General features: G+C 40.6%; 1 protein-coding gene across 3 annotated transcripts in view; it reads left to right on the forward strand.

Moving 5' to 3' along the window:
* The window catches only part of sv2ca (synaptic vesicle glycoprotein 2Ca), a 226,386-nt gene that overhangs the window by 200,229 nt on the left and 2,368 nt on the right, over nucleotides 1–23,789 (forward strand). For all 3 annotated transcript variants that reach the window (XM_069937707.1, XM_069937726.1, XM_069937715.1), the window contains one exon: nucleotides 2,387–2,558. In XM_069937707.1, the coding sequence (XP_069793808.1) occupies nucleotides 2,387–2,558 (172 nt within the window). The remainder of the gene's footprint in view (nucleotides 1–2,386; nucleotides 2,559–23,789) is intronic.

The following is a 23,789-nucleotide window of genomic DNA, read 5'->3' on the forward strand; positions in this document are numbered from 1 at the left end:
CCAAGTGGAGACTGATACCTTTGCCCTTCTCAAACTCCTTAAGAAGTCTAGGCGCTGCTGCATCTTCCTGACTAACAAGGAAGTGTTTGGATAATAATCTCAGCATCAAGGAAGCAAATGTTAGGATGTTGGTTCATTGCTGACTATGGAGCTGCAGTCTGATGCTGAGATTCAGCTCCACTTATTTAACTTTTTACAACACTTAATATAAGTGACAGAGAACTAATCTTTCTCCAATACCTCCATATCCTCTTGTACTACGCAGAGGCCTTATTGCTGAACATCCCCCAGAAATATCCCCCAGATGAAAGTAGAGGCCTGGGGCAAGCAGTTAAAGAAAGATCAGGGAACTGGAGGAAGCCAGGGCCAAGTACAGATGGGCATCTGCCCTTTTCAAACACTGGGATTGGCATGCAGGTACTGCAGTGACCTGCCACTGCAGAAAATATTTACAAGGATGCTGCTGGAACTTGAAGAGTTAATTAAAGGAAAGGTTGAATAGGTTAGGATTTTATTCCCTAGGGCTTTGAAGAAAGAGGTATAGATAATTATAAGGGGTGTACCTAGAGTAGGCTTTTTACACTGAGGTTAAGAGAGACAAGAACTAGAAAACATGGGTTAAGGCTAAAAGATGAAATATTCAAAGAGAACATAAGGGTGGACTTCTTTACATACAGAGTGGTGAGGGTGTGGAATGAGCTACCAACTAAAGTGGCTTGATATTTCTGGGCATCACCCCTTTCTACTCTTCATCCTTCCCAGAGCCAGTTTGTCCAGTGGGAAGCACAAGAAAGGATTTGTTCATTAGTTGTGTAGAGGCTTGTGCAGATGTATGACCCAGTTTCAAGCCTTCAGCATACTGAGAAGGATGTGCCGGAAATTACCACAAAATAAGCCAGCGTTTTCTAACTATTACCATGTAAAATACCATTTGCCTCTTCTAAAACTTAAATTATTTTTTTTAATTGTAATTTTTTTTTAATGTTTGGACATACAGCATGGTAATAGGCTCTCCTGGCCCACAAGCCCAAATATCCAATTAACCTAAACTCCTGTACGCTCTACAGGGTGGGAGGAAACTGGAGCACCCGGAGGAATCCCATGCATACGTGGCAAACTCCTACAGACAACACCGGTTATGTAAACAAATTTTGAGAATGAAGGAATAAGTTGGTGCAGTTTGAATTGAAGAGAAACCTTTGGAGTTGTAAGGAAGTATCTCTGCTGAGTAAGATTGGGTGTGAAGTTGGAGGAAGTAAACTGACAAATGGTGCCATGACTAAAAAGGGATTTTAAGTCATGTCACATCCATGCCATCTAAGTGAGATATTAGATTTTGTCAGCTATTGTTTTATTCCATTTTCTTCCTTTGTAGGCTGACTGCTGGAGCATTGGCTATTAACAAGGAAGCAAATGTTAGGATGTTGGTTCATTGCTGACTATGGAGCAGAGTAGCAACTGCAAGCTACAGTCTTTATTTTTTTTATATTTTTTATTTTTCACACCATAAATAACGTTAGCCATGATATACACTTTTTCTTTTTCACACATATACAGTGACTTTTTCTCCCCCCCCTCCCTCCTCCCAAGCCACCCCCCCACCCCCCCCTCTCATGCAAGCTACAGTCTGATGCTGAGATTCAGCTCCACTTATTTAACTTTTTACAACACTTAATATAAGTGACAGAGAACGAATCTTTCTCCAATACCTCCATATCCTCTTGTACTATGCAGAGGCCTTATTGCTGAACAAGGGATGTATTCCAATAAAAGCCTGTCACAGAAAATAATACAGAAAAAAAAAACGCAATGGACTTAATACAGACTGAAATTGCTTTAAGGGTGCCTGTTTACTTTAAGTAAACCTACACTTGAATTCCCACCATGCAATTTCCTTTTAAGTTTTAAGTGAAGCCGAGTCATGAAAAAGATCTGGGTGTTTTCTGTTGTTGTCAGGCTGGTAGCCAATGGCATTGTCCACTAACTATCAAATGCACCAGATATGAAAATTAAATCCACTGTTTTCAGATCTATTTTTGTGCCATATAATATGTAAACCACAGGCATCAAAATAGAGCAACCAGTAGGTTGTTTAAAATTAAAATCTCACCATTTGATCAAAAACTCTCTTTCGAGGCATTAATTTAACTCTGGTGTCATAAGTCTACATTTTTCTTTAAAAAAAAGTAGAATGTTGCAGAACAGCCTCTTGATAGTGTATTACGTGTCTGCGACACATTTCTTAAGAATATATTTTAGAGAAAATAATACTAATTTACTTGCAGGCAGGTGCATTTTGTTGTCTATGAGGAAGAGAAAAAAAGGATATAAATTCATTTCCATCAGCTACTCATTATCTGAAATAATACTCTTTATTTTTCAACAGAGCAACTGGATTTGGATTTTTGAATGCCCTGTGCAAAGCTGCGACTGTACTTGGAAATCTCATTTTTGGTTCTTTGGTCGGTATAACCAAATCGATCCCGATTATGTTAGCATCCACTGTCCTAGTCTGCGGAGGCCTCGTGGGACTCCGACTTCCTGACACAAGAAACCAGGTGCTCATGTGATTGGTAAAGCCTTCCATTGGATTTTTTTGGTGCCCAATATCAGTGAAATGTTTGGATAATAAGATCTCTGTTAATTAGACAATGTATTGTTGCTGTCCAGTACTTACTCTTTGCTTTTCCCGAAGGTTCCAGCCTATTAACAGTTTGCTTTCTAGACTACATTCAGTCTGACTTAATTTAAAATCATGTGTTTATAAGACTGTAGCATACAATTATTTTTATGGCTGAGAAACCAGGAGGGAACAGACAGGGGGCTGTGTAACCATTTATCCTGTCTTCAATATTTCAAAGCCAATTTAAATTCTTTTGTTACATTGAATTGTCAATTCTGTCATATTAGAAAAGTCATGGGGCAATGATGACAGCAAACAACGTCACATAATTTATCCTAACAAGGTGTTTATACAACGTGAAAGAACTCAGTTCCTTTAAGTTAATCAATGTTGCATTTTTAATTATGTTTTCAAAGCATTTTTTTTGGATAGGAAGAGATAAGCTTCTAATGAGAATGCTGACCTCAGTCACCATCTATAAACCTTTTTGATTGTTTTTTGTCGCTCCAGACTGCATTCTATCCCATGGTTGTAGATTTCACTTGAGGTAATGATGAATGAGCAGGTAGTTTATCTTAAGCAGTGTCTCAATGGAATGAAGTGTGGACTTGTGCAGTTCCACTTATACTCCCTTATTACATTTATCCACTGTCCAAGCATGTTTACTGACAAAGATACAAAACATCAAATATTTGATCAAAGAAATTAATTTACAGTTTTTGAGAAATTACAAGGTGGCCACTGCATAATCGCCAGTACAAATTTAGCAAATTTTGACATTTTTAAACTGTAAATGCACTAAAATGATTTCAAGCAAATATACATTTAATTAATTACATTATTTACCTTTATCTAGTGTAGGATCTTATTGTGTATTTTTCCTTGCATCAAAATAATTACATAGAATTGTATCATTGGGTGGTTGTACTCAACCTCTGGAAACTGAAGTGAATGGAAGCAAATTTCAGAAGCAGAGTGCAAAATTCAGCTATTACTATTTTGGAGATCTTCCTCAATTATTTTCTAAAATCAAAATAATAATTAGAACTTTAGACTTTAAGTGTGTGATCAAAACCCTACTCATTTGAAACCTAAACGGCCTTTGACCGCATGTTTGTCTATAAAATATGTATTGTGCCTCTTGTAGTTTCAATTATTTATAAAATGTTTTACTTGAATTTGCAAACGAGGAGCTGAATACCAACACCAAAACTGTCATTCAACTTCATAATGACCCCAGTGCTCGGAAGTATTTCCCTCATAGTATGCAGTGAATGGTCCGACAAAGTCTCGGAATTTCCTTGGAGCGACTCCTGCATTCCTCGCCTGCATCTGACAGTTAGTTTGGAGCAGAGACATCAGTGTGGAAATTTCTGGCTATACTCTACCCTTTACCAAATGATTTCTTCTGGTGGCCAGGGTGAGCTACACAACTAGGTGTCGTTTTGGACTTTCTCTTTTGGTGTAATATTTTTCCTTGGTCACAATCGAAAAGTAAATGTGAGATTAAAGCAGTCCGATTTTCTACTCAAATTAGCAAATGGAAATCACTCTCCACCATCCACCCCCCACCCCCACTAACAGCACAGTGTTCATGCCATTTTAAATAAACAGTCTGGGGAGGTTAACTCTTCTCATTGATGATTATCTTTCCACTCAGTCCAAGAAGACACATTTATAGAGCATATTTTACAAACTAAAATTCCTCAAGGTGCTTATCAAAGACATTATTACTTTTAAAAATATGACAAGACTACAGAATACACCTTACAGCTTGGTGGTTGGAGGTTTCTCATCGACGGAATATTCAGCATCATATCTGCCTTTCATCAAGCATCTTTTTTAATGATCAGCGAAGAAGTTAGCGCAATGCAATAACAGGGCCAGCAACACGGATTCAAATCTGGCACTGTCGGTAAGCAGTTTATATGTTCTTCCCATGTCTTCATGGGTTTCCCTTCCCCTTTCCAGTTCTTCTCCCTCCCTTCACTCAGCCATTCCTCCTCCCCTTGATCGCTGCTGTCTTCTCCCTCCCTTCTCCACCTATCACCTCCTGCTTTTGCGACCACACCTCCACCCTTGCTCCTTTGCTCGGACGCCTGCTGACATGTTCTCATACCTTGATGAAAGGCTCAAGCCCGAAACGTCAGTTATGTATTTTTACCTTGGCTAAATAAGGGACACTGTTTGACCTGCTGAATTTCTCCAGCTTCATGTGTTTTTCCTCTGGGCACTCCAGTTTCCTCTCATCCTTCAAAACATATGGGGCTTGTAGGTTAATTGGGGTATTTTGGCAGCACAGTCAGGAATGACCTGTTGCTGCGCTGTATAGAACCATAGAACATTACAGCACAGAAACTGGCCCCTTTGGCCCTTCTAGTCTGTGCTAGACCATTTTTCCGATTAGTCCCACTAACCTGCACTTAGTCCGTAGCCCTCCATACATCTTCCACCTATTCTTCTTAAATGTTAAAATTGAGCCTGCATTCACTACTTCAGCTGGCAGCTCGTTCCACACTCCCACCACTCTCTGTGTGAGGAAGTTCCCTCTAAAATTTTATCCTTTCACCCTTAACTCATGTCCTCTGGTTTGTATCTCTCCTACCCTCAGTGGAAAATGCCTATCTCGGTTTACTCTGTCTATCCCCTTTATAATTTTAAATACCTCCATCAAATCTCCCCTCATTCTTCTACACTCCAGGGAATAAAGTCCTAACCTGTGTAACCTTTCCCTGAAACCCAGTTCCTGAAGTCTGGGCAACATCCTAGTAAATCTTCTCTGCACTCTTTCTAAATTTAAATTTAACAATTTAAAATTAAAATTTAAGAACTGTAGATGTCGGAAATCAGAAATAAAAACAGAAATATTGGACATATTCACAGCAGGACAGGGCAGCTGAGAAAAGAGAAAGCAGAGTTAATGTTTCAGGTCAAAGACACTTCATCAGAGCATTTGACAATGTAAAAACACTGCAAACGTGGTTCCGCTGTTTAAAACGGTGTAGGCCAAGCCACTATAGGGCAGTAAGTTTGACATCGGTGGTGGAGAAACTAATGGAAGGAATTCTTAGGGATAATATGTATAAATATCTGGATAGGCAGGGATTGATCAAGGACACCCAACATGAGTTTGTGAGGGGAAAATTTTTTGAAGAGGTGACCAGAAAGGTTGATGAAGGAAGAGCAGTTGATGTGGTCTATTTGGATTTTAGTAAGGCTTTTGATAAAGTTCTGCATGGATGGTTAGTGAAGAAGATTTTATCTCTAGGGATTAATATAGAGATAGTCAGATGGGTTCAGAGGTGGCTAGAAGATAGGCACCAGAGAGTCACGGTGGACAACCGTCTGTCAGGTTGGAAGCCGGTGATGAGCGGTGTGCCTCAGGGATCAGTGTTGGGTCTTTTGTTGTTCATCATTTATATTAATGATTTGGATGATGGGGTGGTAAATTGGGTGAGTAAATATGTGGATGATACAAAAATAGGGGGAGTTGTGGATAGTGAAGAGGGTTTTCATGGACTGTTTGGAAAAGTGGGCTGAAAGGTGGCAGATGGAGTTTAATGTAGATAAGTGTGAGGTGCTTCATTTTTGGAAAAATAACCAAAATAGGATGTATGCAGTGAAGGGGAGGGCATTGAGGAATGCTGAGGAATAGAGGGATCTTGGAATAATGGTTCACCACTCCTTAAAGGTAGATTCCCATGTAGAAAGGGTGGTGAAGAAGGCTTTTGGTATGCTGGTCTTTATAAATCATAGCATAGAATATAGGAGCTGGGAGGTGATGTTGAGACTGTTTAAGGCTTTGAACATTGTGTGCAGTTCTGATCTTCAAATTATAGGAAGGATATAAATAAGGTAGAAAGGGTGCAAAGAAGGTTTACAAAAATGTTGCCTGGTTTGCAGTATCTTGAATACGGAGAAAGATTGAGCAGAATGGGACTTTATTCATTGGAGCGTAGAAGGTTAAGAGGGGATTTGATAGAGGTATTTAAAATTATGAAGGGAATAGATAGAGTAGATGTGAATAGGCTCTTTCCCCTGAGGGTAGGGGAGATTGGAACAAGGGGTCGTAAGTTAAAGGTTAGGGGGCAAAATTTCGGAGTAATATAAGAGGATGCTTCTTCACTCAGAGAGTGGTGGAAGAGTGGAATGATCTACCAGAAGAAGTAGTTGCAGTAGGGTCAATTCTGACATTTAAGAGGAGGTTGGATGAGTACATGGATGTGAGGGGATTGGAGGGTTATGGGCATGGGAGTGGGTAGGTGGAACTAGTGGAGTTTCACTTAAATCCGTGTGGACTAGAAGGGCCGATGTGGCCTGTTTCCGTCCTGTAAATTGTTATATGGTTATATGGTTAAATGCATTTCCAAAGAAAAGAGCAAATTGAAAAGCCCTTCAAAACTCACTGGGTGGATGTTTGAGGTAAGGTGGAAGTTTTGAACATCCTGATGCTGGGTGTATGATCTGAAACATTAACTCTTACTCTTTCAACTGATTTTGGCTGGCGTGTTGAGTGTTTTCAACAATTTCTTTTTTTTCTTTTACTCCTTTTTCATGAAGTAATTGGAAAGAGAAAAAAAATAACCTGATTGAGTTTAGACATGCCATCAGCCCGATACCATTTCTGTGGTCTCCTGTGAAACCATGAGGCTGTGAGTCCTGCCTGTTAACCTCTTCCTTTAGTCAAAATACAAGGTAATTGTTGATGCCAACTATCAGCAAAAATGTGATCATTATGACTCTCAGCAGGGGACTGTATCAAAAATGTTTCCAAGATCAAGAACCTATCAGTAACATCTGGCAATGCATCAGCAAAATATTCCCAACAATGCAGAGCTGGACATGAATTTTCAATACTTTACAGTTTTCAGAATACTCAGTTTCCTTCACTTGGATCGACTTAGGCATTTTGCAAAGATTATTTCAATGAAAAACATACTTCTTCTCTTTCAGCTCTTCTGCCCTGTAATTTATTAACCTGATCGAGATGTGCATCTGGGGTTTTGTTCAGAAAATGGTTTGGATTTTTAAAAATTATTTAATTGAAAATGGAGTCTGATGGCCAGTAGTTAAGTTAGTGAATTTTACGTCCCTCCAATGTAGTGAATTTGGAGGAAGTGTGCAGTGTATTTAGCACCTCTGGCTGGAGATCATTTTGGAGGCAAAGATTTGCCTGACCTCCAGTGGACAAAATAAACATGGCAACAAATTGGCTCAATATAATGGAGAACCACAAGAGTTGCCGATGCCAAAATCTTGAGCAGACAAAGAATAGTTGGAAGAACTCAGCAGGTTAGATAGCATCTGTAAGTAGAAATGGTCAGTCAACATTTTGGGCCTGAGCCCTTTCTCAAGATTCAGTTATCATCTTGGTCTGAACCCTTTATTTAACGATACCACACAATATAAGGCCTTTCCAGCCCATGAAACAAGCCTATGCAGTTTAATTACAAATCCCATACATTTTGGAGGATGGAAGGAAACCAGAGCACCTAAAGAAAACCCACTCAAGTCAAGGGAAGAATGCACAAGCTCCATTCCGAAAGCACCAGATTTGAACGTGGGTGATAACTGCTGTAATAACTGCTATGCTAAACGTGCCACCCAATATCAAAGATAATCGAGATAAAGGGTTCAGACCTGAGACGTTGACTGACCATGTTTACCCATGGATGCTACCTGACCTGCTGTGTTCCACCAGATATTCCTTGACCAGCTCAATATAATATTAATTCAGCTCAAGTGTGCACTTCCCCACAAGGACTATATTTTGAGGCACAGTTTAAATGTGCCCCAAATTCACTGGGAAGTTTTTTTCTCCCATTGTGTATGGAATACATCTTTAAGATGATCTAGAATTCAGATGTGTATAAACTTTAACCTATGAGTGTTTATTTTTCAATGACTGGTAATTCTCCCTTTCATTATGGTATCTTTCTATATTTTGAATATCCTTCAGACCCTGCTCCAGGTTCATTTTCTGGTTGTATTCAATATTTTATGCATTCAAGGGACAATGGCTTTGTAAGATGAGCCAGCATTTAATTGTCCAATCCCTATTGCCCTTGATAAAGTAGAGAAGAGTTGTTTCTTGAACAACTGCAGTCCTTGTATACCCATACCAAAATTTCAAAAAAATACTGTTAGGAGGCATGTTCAAGGATTTTGACCCAGTGCTGTTAAAGAAACAGTGATTTATTTCCAAGTCAGGATGGCTTGTGGTTGCTCGGGCAACTTCCTGGTGGGATTGTTTTCATGCTTTTGGTGCCCTTCATGTTTTAGTTGGTAGAGGTTGCAGGATGGAAAGGAGTAGTGCATGGGATTTAATTTCTTTAAAAATTATACACAAGTTCTAACATCCTTTAAGGAGACAAAATGCTTTAAACCTGTTTGATAAAATAGGAGCGATCTGAGAAATGACATGACATCCAAAAAGATCTTGAAAAGTCCTTTAATATAAAGTCTTTTGTGATTTACATATCAAATTCCCATTTTGATTCCCAAATCCAGAAGGTTCAATCAAAATATTCCAATTAAATCTGTGAATTGTCATTCTTATTACCAGGCCCAAGTCTTATGGGATATAGAGTTGTCTTCTGATAAATGCTAAAATTAAGTGCAAAATTAGCATTATTCTGCATTGTACTATATTTTCCTGCCTCTGTGTAAAATATGAATCTATTTTATCTGTAACTACCTTGTGTCTTAGTGTTTTAAATATGTGTAAGTGTTTGTAAATCTAGTATATAAATGTGAAAATTCATTGCAGTTCTTTCTCTACATTTGTGAACTTTGACCTATCTCTGCCAGGGCCATCGCCAGAATTTCGTAGGCCAGAGAGACAAAGCTCTTTAAGGACTAAAACAAAATAAATGAGCAATGAAATTATTGTGGTGTACAAATTCATTTAGATTAATCAGTTCCTATGAATTCTAACACATGATGTATATGCAATTTGTAGATTCATCAATAATAAAGAAGTAAACACCTACATCTACTAAATATCCATTAGACAAACTAATCATAAATTGTATGTAACCTCGTTAGATTCTTATAACTTAAATCCAATACTATTAAATATGGAAGATCATATGGGAGTTCTCGATATTGCCTATGCAGGCTCTATGCCAAATTTTCTGTAAATACGGTAGATAAAATCATGTAATACTCCTATTAGTCTTATGAGGAAATTTTCTACAAATATAACAGGGAGGGGAGTAGATCTGTAGATCAAACTAAAACTGAATTTATTTATCAGAATGCCTCTGTAAAACTGATCTTAGGTTTGATGTAAGTACTTCAGCACAGTCACTTTACAAGCTTCTGAGTACAGATTGGCATGCAACTTCTTGTGTGGCATTAGAGACGCATTTTCTGACAAGGTTGGTAACTTTTGTATATTGATGAAAAGGTATTTTATGTCTATTAAACCTTAGGTTGAAAGGGGATATGATGTAGTACAAATATTAACATACACAAAATAGACCAGCTGTGTAACAACTGTGGAGATCATGAGGTCTGGTTAACAACAATTTGTTATAAATTGTAATACATTAGATAACTGAAAATGCAAGCACTGCAGTTCTATTAAATTAATGTGCAGTATATTCCAAATGCAATATAACCCTGCTCTAACCCCAAATTAGGACATTCTAAACCCATATAACCTAATGAAACATGAAAAATAAATACATTTTGAGATTTTATGCTATCATTCAGCTTCAGTAAATAAATACATTCATATACTTTATTTCTCATTCCTACATTCAACACTGTATTGTATTCCTGAATGTAATCACAATTATGGCACAAGCATCCAAATTTAACTGATTACAGATGATCATCCCTCTTTGCAAGATGGTGAATCTCATTAATTGGAATGAAACTGTAACATTTGGACTACCTTTCATTTATCTATTATTCAGAATATAATATTATATTTTTACATTTTCTTCCAGAGCATTGCTACATTTAGGTTCCCATTTTCATAATAACTATGCTATAGGTACTTCAAAATCTCCATTTTTCCCAGTAAAATGCATATCCCCCTCCCCAAACCCGCCCCCTCCCCAAACCCCCCTCCACTTTGGTGAAGGATTATAGCACATTAAGGAATGTTGTCCTTAAAGCAAAAACAGCTGAGAGGAGATTTGACTCTGGTGTACAAGATAATAAGTTTGGGCAAGGTAAAAAATAGTGAAGCTGTTCCAAAAACTACAAGTCTCAAGGGGCTTGGGTCAGGGAGTGGGGGGTGGGGAGAAGGGCTACATATTTAAAAGTAAGCTGCAGGTTTCAAGAGGGATGTGAGGAGATTTTTATGCAGAGAGTAGTTCTGATCTAGAACTCTTTATCTTTAAGGATGGTGGAAGTAGAATTAGTCACAGCTTTTAAAAAAGACCTGGGAAGAGAATAATTGGCAAGATATGATAAAAACTAGTAATGATACTGATGAGGAGGTGTATAGACTCAATGAGCTGAAATATTTTGTCTTTTCCGTAACAGTTCGAAGATTCTGTAATACTCTCACTGCATTAATGATATTCTTTGATGAAGGTTTTAACAAGCAGTATTTTGAGGGATTGATTGTCCATTTAAACACATAAACAAAACTCGATTAACCATATATAAAGTCGTATTTATGCTTGCTCACAAATTTATTCACACACACACACACACACACACACACACACACACACACACACACACACACACACACAAACAAACACACATATGCACACACACATACCTGTGCACACATGCATACATGACATCACACACATATACACACACACAACATGCACAATATCACACACACATACAAACATGCAAGCACACATACATGCACATGCACATACATGACATCACACGCATACAATCACACACATGATCACACGTTCACACAATACGCACATGCATGTACATTTGAATGCACACACACACAATGAATGTACATGTGTGCACATGTGCATGCACACACACATACACACATACACACATGCACACACAAAATACACACAATATCACTCATACACACAATCAAACTTGCAATCACACACAGGCATGCACATACATGTGGGCACAGGCACATAGACGCACACACAAACACAATCACCCACCCACACACCCACCCACCCACCCACCCACACACCCACACACCCACACACCCACACTGTGCCATTAAACTTAACACTTGAAAGAAATACAGGTATATCTATTTTCCCCTTTTAATAACTTTCAGTGTTCACCATCCAGTGGTAGCACCATTGAAATAAAAAAATCTGAAATAAAATGTGAAAATGAATGATCAGTCCATCAGTCTGTGATGCAGTGCATTAAAGAATCTAAGGGAGTAGATCTGAAGATGAAATTGCTGGAGAAATTAGATCAAAAACTAGATTTCCCTCTGTGCACATGATCAAATAATAAATCATTTTGCATGCTTCCAAATTTATTTCAAATGTGGAGCTCTCTGAAATTTGAAGTCAATCTCTTTCAGTCATAAGGATCTATTTCCATTCATCAGTTTGTCTCCACGCCTTTTTATGGAGATGACACCACTGTCATTTGGACTCATAAAAAAATATTATTTTTACGATTACACTTGATAGTATATTATCATTTTAAAGGATAATATATGGTAACCTCGAAACCTAGAGGTCAAGTTGTTTATTGCCTTCAGCCATAGCCTTGTTCTGCTGTGATTTAGTTCAACCTTGACTGAAATTGATTAATATTGTTCCATTTTGCAGTCTATGATGGATGAGGTGCTAACATGTGAAATCCTTGAATTCTTCTTAATGATGTAATATTAAAGAATAACAAGCACTTAGCTATAACCTACTTGTAACATAGGACAGATGCAAAGTAGATGATGTGAGGGGTTTATGAATATTTATGACCTTAATTAAAAAGTACCATATTTGACTCTCCTGTTCTTAATGTTGGCGATGTCCCTGACATTTAAATCTACACTTCTATCCATTGTAAAGTTTTGGGAAAAGGAACCCACCCAGCCATCCACTCTATACGCTTGCTAATGTGCGTCAGCTAATTGTGTACAAATTTCTTATTTTTTTCTGTTAATGTTGTCCAAAAAAACTGGGATGCATTTTGCTTGTATGCCACAACCAATCAATGGGATTTCAGTGCCCTGGAACTACAGTGTGTGTTAATCTTAAATCTCATAAGCTGTGTCAATACTTGTAAAAGGGCATGCCAAATGTAAAATGACTGTATGTACAGTGTAAATTCAAAAATGTGGGATTGTGTATAAACAAATTGCCAAATAAATCTTATTGATGTAATGAATAAAAAAAGTTTGACGTGAGCCATGTGGAAACAGGAGCATTTTTGCTCTGTGGTATTAAAATAAATAAAAACAATGTTCTAAGTAGAAAATTATTTGAAATAGTGTCTTTATTAATAGTGAAGCTCAATAGCTGTATAATAACTTGAAAAAGGTATCTCAAAGGAAGGAATAAAATGACAGGAGAACATTTTTATCAATGGTTTATGATTTATGTCACATTAATTAGAACAATTGGCCCTTTTTCTACCGTGATCTCCAAGACAATTTTCTGGTCTCATTCTGGAGGCATTTCCATGTGGCAGATCTATTTTATTGTTGTTATTTTTTTTTAGGATCTGGGTATTGGAGGCATGAAATTTATTGTCCATCTGTAATTGCCCAAGAGAGGCAATGATGAGGCACTGACTTGAACAGCTGGAGAATTTTTGCTGAAAGTACTCCCACTAGCCTTTCTGGAGGGGTTATGAAGATGATGGAGCAACAAAATGCATTTTTAAGACAGGATTGTGGGGAGTGTTCCCATGCCTTTGTCCAAAATATTGATTGCTCTTCAATTCCTGTGGATGACGAGTGACCTGGTTTCTCCAGCATTTCATGTATTGCACTCAACCCCAGCATCTGCAGGTGCTTTTGTTTAACTCTTTCTTTAAGTTCTCTCTTGTTTTTTTTTTCTTTTGGTTTCAGGTGTCACGTCAGTTTTGATTATATTTATGAAAATACTGCTCCATTTTGATTGCCCAACTTCTTAAAGATTTTTTTTTAAACAGAGAGCCTTTGAAGATCCAAATAAGTAGCTAGATACAGAAAGACAAAAGCCTCGCTTGTCTTAACACCATTACAACTGCAATCGAGCAATGATCCTGAGGCATAGATCTCAGAAAGAATATGAATCACAGATTAGAACACACTTTTGAGTTTGTGCATAGATGAAAACGACTTCCATAAATAAGCCTCCAATCATGTATCCATTTTACCAAGCTAGGAAAATTAACAAAATATTGTCACACTACACGATGGCAATAAAATCAAGGCTTCCACTTCTGATTAGCATTTTGCAACTTCCACTGAAAGTTTGTATCGGGATATAAGATCGACTCATTTGTGCTTTTTGAATTACATTGCTGGTTCTTCACCTGAAGGCGGCACCTTCTTAAACTGTATGATGTGTAATTGAACTTAGCAGATGAGGAAGGGTAATTTTGTATCTCTGGTTTCTACACATCAGTAACTAATAGCAATAAAATCTGCAGATTTGATACATCAAGTAGAGGGGACTTTAACACTGTATTCTATCGCTCGTCTTCCATCCCCACCACCACCACCACCACCACGGCAATGTCCTCACCTCCTTCTGTGATTGTTTTCCCATATTTCTCCACCCACATCACTGGACTCAAGTCCTTCATTAAGAGTCCACCTTGAATCCCAAATCTTAAAACCAGGCAATCAGAATCTGAATCAGGATTTATTGTCATGAATGAGTCATGAAATTGGGTGTTTTTCGGCAGTATTATAGTGTAAACATTCTTATTGTAATCATCTTACAACATTACTATAAAAAAATTAAAATAATAATCCACGAAAAGTAAGGCAGTGTCTTTGGTTCATTGATTATTCAGGAATCTGATGCCCACAGGGAAGAAGCTGTCCTTGTACTGCTGAGTGCTCATCTTTAGGCTCCTGTACCTCTTCTCTCTGCTAGAGAGAAGAGGGCATGGCCTGGGTGGTGGGGGTCTTTGAGGATAGAGGCTGCTTTTTTTAAGAAACCACCCTCATATAGATGTTCTATACAGTGGAAATTTTGGACTATTTTATGCTGGAGCAGGAGCACTGCAAGACTGCAAGAGCCACATCACACTTGAGTGGTGAGCATGCTCAGTGCAACAATGTATTCATACATGAACTGCAGCCTGAGATGTGAGTAAAGTTTGAGCTGTAAACTTACAAGCTTCTCTGAGTGTTTATTAAAACCTCCGATGGTACAACCAAGGACATTGTAGGCTTCTAGCATCAAACCACACGAGGCAGAGTGCAGGTAAAACACTAGTTTTAATAGACTGGTATACAGCTAGGCTTTGAGGCCTTGGTGACATACCACCACAGACATAACAGATGTCCTTGATGGAGTGAAACCTGGTGCCTGAGATGTCGCAGGCCAAGTTAACATCCCTCTGGAGTTTATTCTTGTCCTGAGAGTTGGTGCCTCTATTCCAGGCAGTGATGCAACCAGCTAGAAGGCTCTGCACAGTACACCTGTAGAAGCTTACGAGAGCCTTCGGTGACATACTGAATTTCCTCAGACACCTCACAAATTATTAGCCACTGGCGAGCTTTCTTTGTCATTGAGTCAATGTGGAGCCTGCAGGACAGATCCTCAGAGATGTTGACACCCAGGAATTTGAAGTTCTTGACCCTCTCCACTACTGAGACCATGGGTAGAGATCATTTCCAAGTCACATTGATGAACAGAGGTCGCACACTCATATCCTACTGGAGCTGGGGCAATCTATTCCACAGTGTTACTATCTCCCATCCACAAATGGCATAGTTTCAACATAGAATACATGTTTAAGAAGCATTTCCTTCTATAATTCAGAATACCTGAAAAATCAAGAAAAGCTTTTGCTCCAGTCCTTGTCCAGGTTCTAGGACTAAACTTTGAGAGAGATTTGTGGTTGAGATTTGTGGCTGCAGATATTTAGGCAACAGCTGAGATCAATCTCTGATTGTGTTCTTGGATCTAGGTGTCGGTCTAATAGAGAAGCACTTTTCATCACGAGGTTTTTATTCCAATTATTAACCACTATTCCTGGTATATGACACTGGACTGGCAAATGTGGAATATCGAGGTGGCTGGTACAACACCCACAAACTCGCTTTGGTCTTCCCACCATGGTAAGAACAGATGTCTATTATATAGTTGCTGAACAAACCATGAAACAGAAAGACAACTTCTGGAAGGCATTAGCTAAAGGCTAAGTAATCAGTCACTTGCCAATGTACCCAACTGTACTAAGATATGTTGATGGAGAAGAAAGGAGCTAGAAAAATAGTGATAGTACACACTTTAGTGTGTACAACTGCCCTGAATTTCACTTGTCATGATCTCCTTATGAGCTATCCAATATGAGCATACTTGCCGGATGAATGTAACTGAACATTTGCCTTTACTTCTTGGGAGTAAGGTGTGCCAAGTAGTTCCTCACAGCTCTCAGCTGAAGTTCTTAACCAATTGACAAACAGAATCGAAAGATTTATGTTATTTTATGGCACTCTTGATGACAACAACCAGAATTGAAATTATAGAAGTGGACCTATTTTGGGAACGCCGTCTCTCCATTGATTTACAAATAACCATCGTGGATACTTTTTTGACGGGTCATACCTGAACAACTAAAGGATTTTAGTAAATTCATCAACAGTTTAACTATTGGGAGTAAAGTACATTTTGCAGGGAGGCTTTTGGTCAACTTGCATCAAAATTCAATTGGTTGCAAAATTGAGGTGTTTGAGATTGGGAGAAAGAGACAATGAGAAAGAGACTGGGAGAAAGAGTGGAAGAATTGTTGAAATTGGTTTCTTTGAATACTCATAAGATGAGCCCTTCTAACTTACTTTCCAAAGCGAAGAAGTAAGTCTAAAACACATTCAAATACAAAGACACTCAATACAAAACACCAATCAGGAAATGCACACATCAATATTGTGTCAATATTTCAGTGGAACTAAGGAAATTATGGTGTTATGAGAGAAGAACTGGCCCAGGTTGACTGGAAAAGTGAGCTAGATGGAGAATGGCAGAGCAGAATTGGATGATATTTCTACAAGAAATAAAGAAAGTGTAGTATAGATATATTCCAAGAAAAAGGAAAATTATGAATGAAAAAAATGGCACAAATGTGGCAAACAAGAGAGCAAAAGGGAGGGAAAACAAGGAAGCAAAAATTGGTGGAAAAACAGAGGACTGGGAAACTTTAAAAAACTTACAAAAAGAGCCAAAGTAATTAGAAAAGTTGAAATTATGAAAGAAAGTTGGCAGCTTCGCTCAAGCTATGACCTGGCAGTGACACGATAAAAGGCCAGAGCTGCATCTCAATAAATTCAGTGTCGTGCGAGAGTCTTCTTTCTTGTTATAACCTCAAGCTATAACCATGCCTCAGCATGGTGACCCCGATTTGTCCAAATGGTGCTTTGGACTCAACGATGGAAGATCAACCTACAATCAATGCAATATCATTGAAGCTGCCAGGCTTCTGGATGTTGCAACCACAGGTGAGGTTCCAGCAGGCAAAGGTGCAGTTCGCCATTTGCCAGAACTCTGCCCAATGACATGCCCTACTACCACATAGTCAGCACCCTTGATCAGGACACTGCAGCCCGCATCATCAAGGGAAGCAAGGGAAGTGTGTGTCCAAAAAGGAGCTATTAACCCACACTTTCAGACTCTTGAAGAGTGAGTGCCTGGCCCAACTGCTGCACATCAACAGTTTGGGTGACAGGGCCCCTTCTGCCCTCATGAGAGCCCTCATCGCTCTCAGCGATGGCCACACCGTTTGCCTGCTGTTCCAGCATATCTTCTTGGGGCTGATGCACGATGAGATTGGGCTGCTTATCACAGAATACTTCACCAACCTCAGAAAGGTGGCTGCCCAAGCAGACATGCTATGGGCAGCGAAGAGGGATGCCTGCATTATGCTCGAACAGGTGATGGCACCTCGTCAGCAATGCCCAGCCAAGAAGCCCACCGACCAACCAGCCGACTGACCACCCAAGCGATGAGCCTCACCGGTGAGCAGTACTGTTTTTATCATCAGTGGAGGGGTTCTGAGGCCCGTCGATGCCACTCCCCCTGCGCGATCCATGGAAACGCCAAGGCTGGCTATTGTTGATGGCTGTGACGACCAGATAACTGCATATCTTTCTCCACATCCGAGGATCCCTGTCAGGCAGTCACTTCTAGGTAGACACAGAGGCACACCACAGCGTTCTCCCCTGTCCAGCCTTGAGACTCACAATGGGAAGGTTTGCCGAGAACTTCGAGCAGCAAATGACTCCAACATTAAGACATATGGCACCCATACAATCTCCCTTCACTTTGGGGACAGACAATTCACTTGGAAGTTAACGGTAGCGGCTGTACCACAACCATTACTGGGTGCTGATTTCCTCAGGGCCAACTCATTACAGAGGATATTAAGGGGTATTGGCTGTTACACGCCCAGACTTTTCAAACCCTCTCGCTCAAGGGAATTGAACTTACTGACCCCAACCTGCACTTGGTGAGTACTGCCGACAATGAATTCACTTGAGCATTTGTGGATTTCCCCTCTATCACTACGCCCCATTACAACTCACTGGAACCCAAACACGGGGTGAGACAGCAGATCATTACGGAGGGCCCTCCCCTCCACGCCAGGGCATGGTGTCTTCCCCCGAGAAACTCAACCTGGCTAGAGGTTTCGAAAGATGGAGGAACTTGGCATTGTGTGGTGCTCAGATAGCCCATAGGCCTCCCCCCTCCAGCAAGTGGACCCTGACATTCCGGCGTACCGGAGAGCACTCACCAGCCTCCAACTAGAGGATATCCAGATCACCCAGGTATCCATACGCTACTCTGTGATAGGAAAACTGTACCCCCATCATTCCGGCCACATGGAGGAGGTAAGTTTTCGATTCGGTCCACAATTTGGCTCACCCCTCTATCAAGACTACAGTTAAAATGGTGGCCAATAGGTACACCTGGCATGGCCTCCATAAAGAGGTTATTCAGTGGGCCAAAACATGTACTCAGTGCCAGGCATCCAAGATCCAGTCCCACATTAAGGCCTCTCCACAGCCCTGCGAACCAGCACGCCGTCGGATCAGCCACGTACATATAGACATTGTGGGCCTTCTACCTATATCCAGGGGTGTACGTTATCTGTTTACTATTTTCAACCGGATGACTAAATGGCCAGAGGAGATGCCACTGGCTGAAATCTCTATGGAGGCATGTGCATTACTAAACACCTGGTTGGCATGTTTTGGGGTCCTCAAACACTTAACATCTGATGGGGGAACCGTCCTAGCAAATGCCCTGAGGATCCAACTCCACCACACCACAGCATACCAACTGCACCTGAAGACACCCCTTATTGCCCGACTCACTGGACTGAAATGGGCCGATGAACTCCCTTGGGTCCTTTTCGGCATTCGTACTGACCCAAAGGAGGATCTTGAGTCATCCTCTGCTGAGTTGATCTATGACACACCTCTAGTCATCCCAGGTGAATTCATGGCTCCTTTTGAGGATTTGGGGAAGCTCCTGGTGACCACCTTTTCACGACTGCGCGAGCACCTGGGCTCACTGGCCCCAGTTAAACCCAGAGCCCACGAGCAAGTCAGCATCTTTGTTCCAAAGAACTTTGCAGACTGTCACTACATATTTGTCCAATGCGCAGCTCACCGGCCATCTCTCCAGCGGCTTATGAAGGGCCATACCCCATCATCAGACACAACAACTCCACCTGCATGTTGGATATCAGCGACAGGTCAACTGGCTGAAACCAGCCCACTTGGACTTTAACCAGCCGGTCACTCAACCGACCCCAAGGCGCAGGGACCGGCTTCCAAAAGACAACATTCCACTCGCCAGTTCTGGGGGGTGTGTCATGTAGTGGCCCACAGCTCACTCCAGAAAATGGCCATTGAATGCGGTGATCAAGCAAGCAGCACATGGGATGGGAGACCCACTCCCATAGACTGCAGTAATACTAGTCAAATCAACCAATCGCTGTTGGTGGATAATAAGGGGTCCAATCTAGGCCATTTGTATCCAAGGCAGCTAATTGGCAGCCAGCTCTGCTCAAGCCACACCCTAGTGGCTATAAAAGGCAGAGCTGCAACTCAATAAACTCAGTGTCGATTACACTTCCTTTGTGTGAGAGTTGTTATAACCTCGAGCTATAACTGTAGAGGCCCACTATAGTTCGACCACGTGCACATCGACATCGTCAGCCCACTCCCGGTGTCACATGGGTTGAAATACCTGTTCACCATTGTGGACAGGTTCACTCGGTGCCAGAAGTGGTCCCATTGTCAGATTCCTCCACTGAGTCTTGCACCAGGACACTCGTATCCACCTGGGTGTCTCATTTTTGTCTTCCTTCCCATGTCACCTCTGACAGAGATCCGCAATTTTCCTCTGCTCTATGGGACACGCTATCTTGACTGTTAGGAACACGGCTCCATTACATGACAGCCTACCATCTGCAGTCCAAGGGACTGGTCAAAAGATTCCACACGCTGCATTGATTGCCTGCCTCCAGGGATGAGATTGGGCAGATGACCTACCCTGGATACTTCTTAGTATATGGATGCCACCCAAGGAGGATCTCCATTCATCATCGACGGAATTGGATCCACTCGCCTGGAGAATCTGTACCAGCAACCCGAGGACAAGAAGAGCCACCTTCTGAAGTCCGAAATAAATTGTGGGAACGACTCAGCAAACTAGCCCTGTTTCCCATGTCACGACATAGCATCACATCCTTCATCCCGAGAGACTTAAAAAGATGCGAAATGGTGTTTGTGAGTAGAGGTGTGCGTGGACCACTCCTGCTACGGTTTTATGAAGGTCCATTTAAAGTACTGCGACATAATGGCACAACCTGTGTGCTGGACATAGGTGGGAGATCAGAGACATTCACAACTGATCGCTTTAAACCTGCACACCTAGACCTGGACAAGCACGTAGCAGTACCAAACGAGGGAGACCACCCAAGCACAGCAGGAAGGCAGGGAAAGAGTCACTGGCGTTAGTGCTTCTGGAAGCCGTTTCTGCACATGTGCCATATGGCAGCTCACCTGTCAGGAAACTGAACCGGTTCGGGAAGTCTTGGGCAGTGCGATTACATCACCTTCAGCTATGCGTGGCATGGGGGTGGCTGGGAGTCTGGGGTTTTAAAAAGTGCGTGGGCCCAACAGTAAACTGTTTTCCATTTGAACTCAACCCGACTACAACTCTTCATTTCACACCGCGATACAGTGACCAGTCATTTAAAAAGATGGAAAGAAGAAATCATATAATTAATTATGTGCTTTATAAAGTTTGAAAGATTTTGACTGGAGCTTATCATCAGAGAGAAAATCAGCATGGTAAGGAAGGAATAAAAAACATCTGATAATTCAGTTAAAGCTTTGGCTGTTTGATAGGGAAGTGATGTGAAGATCATCTCTTTGGACAACCAGATGTTCTGCGCAATAGATAATTAGTAAATGTTAGATCACGTAGAATTGAACACCATCATATTATTTGAGTTGGCAATTTGTAGGGATGTGGAAAAAAAGCAACAAATTACAGAATTTCCAATTATCTGAGCACTTTTAATTTGGTGAAAGGGACAGTTGCATAAATCCAGTGGAAATTGATTCTACGCTAAAGGGTCCAGTAATGAAACCTCCCGAACCAGAATGCCACCAATTATTTCTCTCCCACTGACTGATGCTGCTCAACCCACTGTGCTCCTCCAGCAGATTATTTTTTACCTCTATATTTCAGGATGTCTCTTGTGTCTCAGGAAAGCTGTATTGGTCTTGGAGGAACAGCAGGCCAAATTCATGAGCATGCAATTCCAGTGATCTTAAGAGACTAAATTAAAAGGATGGGCTGCATAAGCTTGGATTGTATTCCCTGCGGTGGGAAGCTTTGCTGGGTGTATTTACAAAGATTAAGAATGTGATAGAGTAATTATAGAGAAAATATTTCCTCTAGTGGAGGAATTTAAAACCAGGGGCATGAATCTTTTTTTTTACTTTCAGGTAATTTAGGAAAGAAAACAGGAAGCCTCATTTTTAACAAAATCTAGCAATAATATAGAATTGATAAAATAGACTAATGGAATTTTGTTAGGTGATTGTCAAGGCGAATGGAACTGGATAAATTCAGTTGATACAACGGGGCTTCGTCTAATTGAATGTGGAATTACATCACAACAATTACACCTTAAAAGATACTTAATTGAGTAGAAAGTGCTTTGGGACATCCAAAAGTCAATGAGCAGGCAAGATTAATGTCAGATTTTTTTTCTTAGTCTCAAGAGGCTAAATGGCTTACTCTTATCCAGTGCTTCTGTGTTATTTTGTTTTACAAAAGCTAAGTAGTTCTGGAAAGCTGTAAGACCTCAGAAACAATTGCACAATGACAGACAACCTACATAACCACCCAAGCATCAGATTACATACCCTGCAATTAGATTGTTTTACAGTGACCAGAAGGTCACAGTGCCTTTGGAAGGTGCAAGCATGGCAACATTTTCAATTGTATTTTGCATCTTAAAGGTGTGCTTTACAAGTGTGCATAAGATACACTGAAAAGGGTATTCATTACTGTGAACAGTAAATTTGATACATGTATACAACCTTCATGGAATGCCATCTTGGGCCTTCTGCCCAGTCTGTGACATTATTAAGACACCCTATCTGTCTTTTCTTGCAAAGTTTATGAAAGTATGTCACCTTCTAATGCATCCTCCTCTAGGTTTTCATCACTTTTGATCAGAGTCAGTATTGTGTTGCTACTTGGAGGAAGATGTCGAAATACATATTTGCCCTTTTCAGCGGTGTGTGCAACTATCAAACAATGCACTGTTCTGCAGCTTCACTGCTTATCAACAGAATCCATTTTGCCTCTCCCTTCTCTTAATTTTTGACACAATTTCAAGTGGGACGCAATTTCCTGTCCCACATGAACAAAATCCAACATTGATTAAGCCTTGTAAAACCTATTCTGGTTTTATAAAGGCTACTCAAACATTTGATCAGATTTTTAGCCAATTATTTTCAATGCAGTGAAATTTTCCACAATGCCCACTATTCTAGCACAGGGCCAAAGCTGCAAGGATAGTTATAATTAAGTACAGGTACTCCCCGACATACGTCCGTGTTCCATTCTGGACGACGGTTGTATCTCGCAATAGGCATATGTCGAAATTGTCCTACCTTTGATACTGAAATGTAAAGGGATCAATTTTGTTATGATAGACAACTCCAAGCTGAACACAACGATACTTTCAGATTTGCTGCATCACGTAGGAAGTTGGAGAAACATTAAATTAACTTTTACTGAATTTAGCATGTTTAATGGTGTTGACACGCTGCATGAGTTCAACTGATCCAAAAATGTTTTGCTGTTGATTTTCGTTTGTACTCAGCATCTCCTGCCTCTTGTGTCAGTGTCCAACAATAGTCGGCCCGCTTTGATGGATTCCAGTGGGCCTGATACTGCTTTCCCATGGTCGCAATGTCTTGGTGAAACATTTCACCGTGTTCGTCGCTGACTACACCAAGATCAGTAGGGAAGAGGTCAAAGTGCGAATGCAGAAAATTAATTTTCAATGACATGTTGCGCTTCATGGTTTTTATCCATGATGTAGACTTAAAATATGACAGGAGATCACAAAAATAGATTATATCTAAAAAATGGTACGTGATAGGAAATTTCAAAGCGGCAGCTACACTGCTACTGAAAGAACACACAACCAGACAGGTTGAGCTCAGTGAGCAGAAAACTGCTTTATTGCTGGCTGCCAGGCTGGACTTATACTCCCAGCCCGGATCTGGTTGTGAACCGTGCTGGGGGGTGCCAATGTCACTCGGGCATCACATGGTCCCCCAGTGGGGGCTTCTGAGCCCGGTGCTGAGAAGAAGGGGAAACCTGTGACGGCGCCATTTTGACCAGCTGCCCCGCCACGTGGATAACAAGCGGGGCTGGTTCGCCTACCTAGTGGCCACAAAAGATGATTTTTATGATCAGCCTCCCAAAATCCATTAAAATACACCCAAAAGTGTTCAGGAAGCAAAATGTTCATTGTCAGTGTT

This window comes from Narcine bancroftii, chromosome 1, assembly GCF_036971445.1.
Source record: "Narcine bancroftii isolate sNarBan1 chromosome 1, sNarBan1.hap1, whole genome shotgun sequence".
NCBI lineage: Eukaryota > Metazoa > Chordata > Chondrichthyes > Torpediniformes > Narcinidae > Narcine > Narcine bancroftii.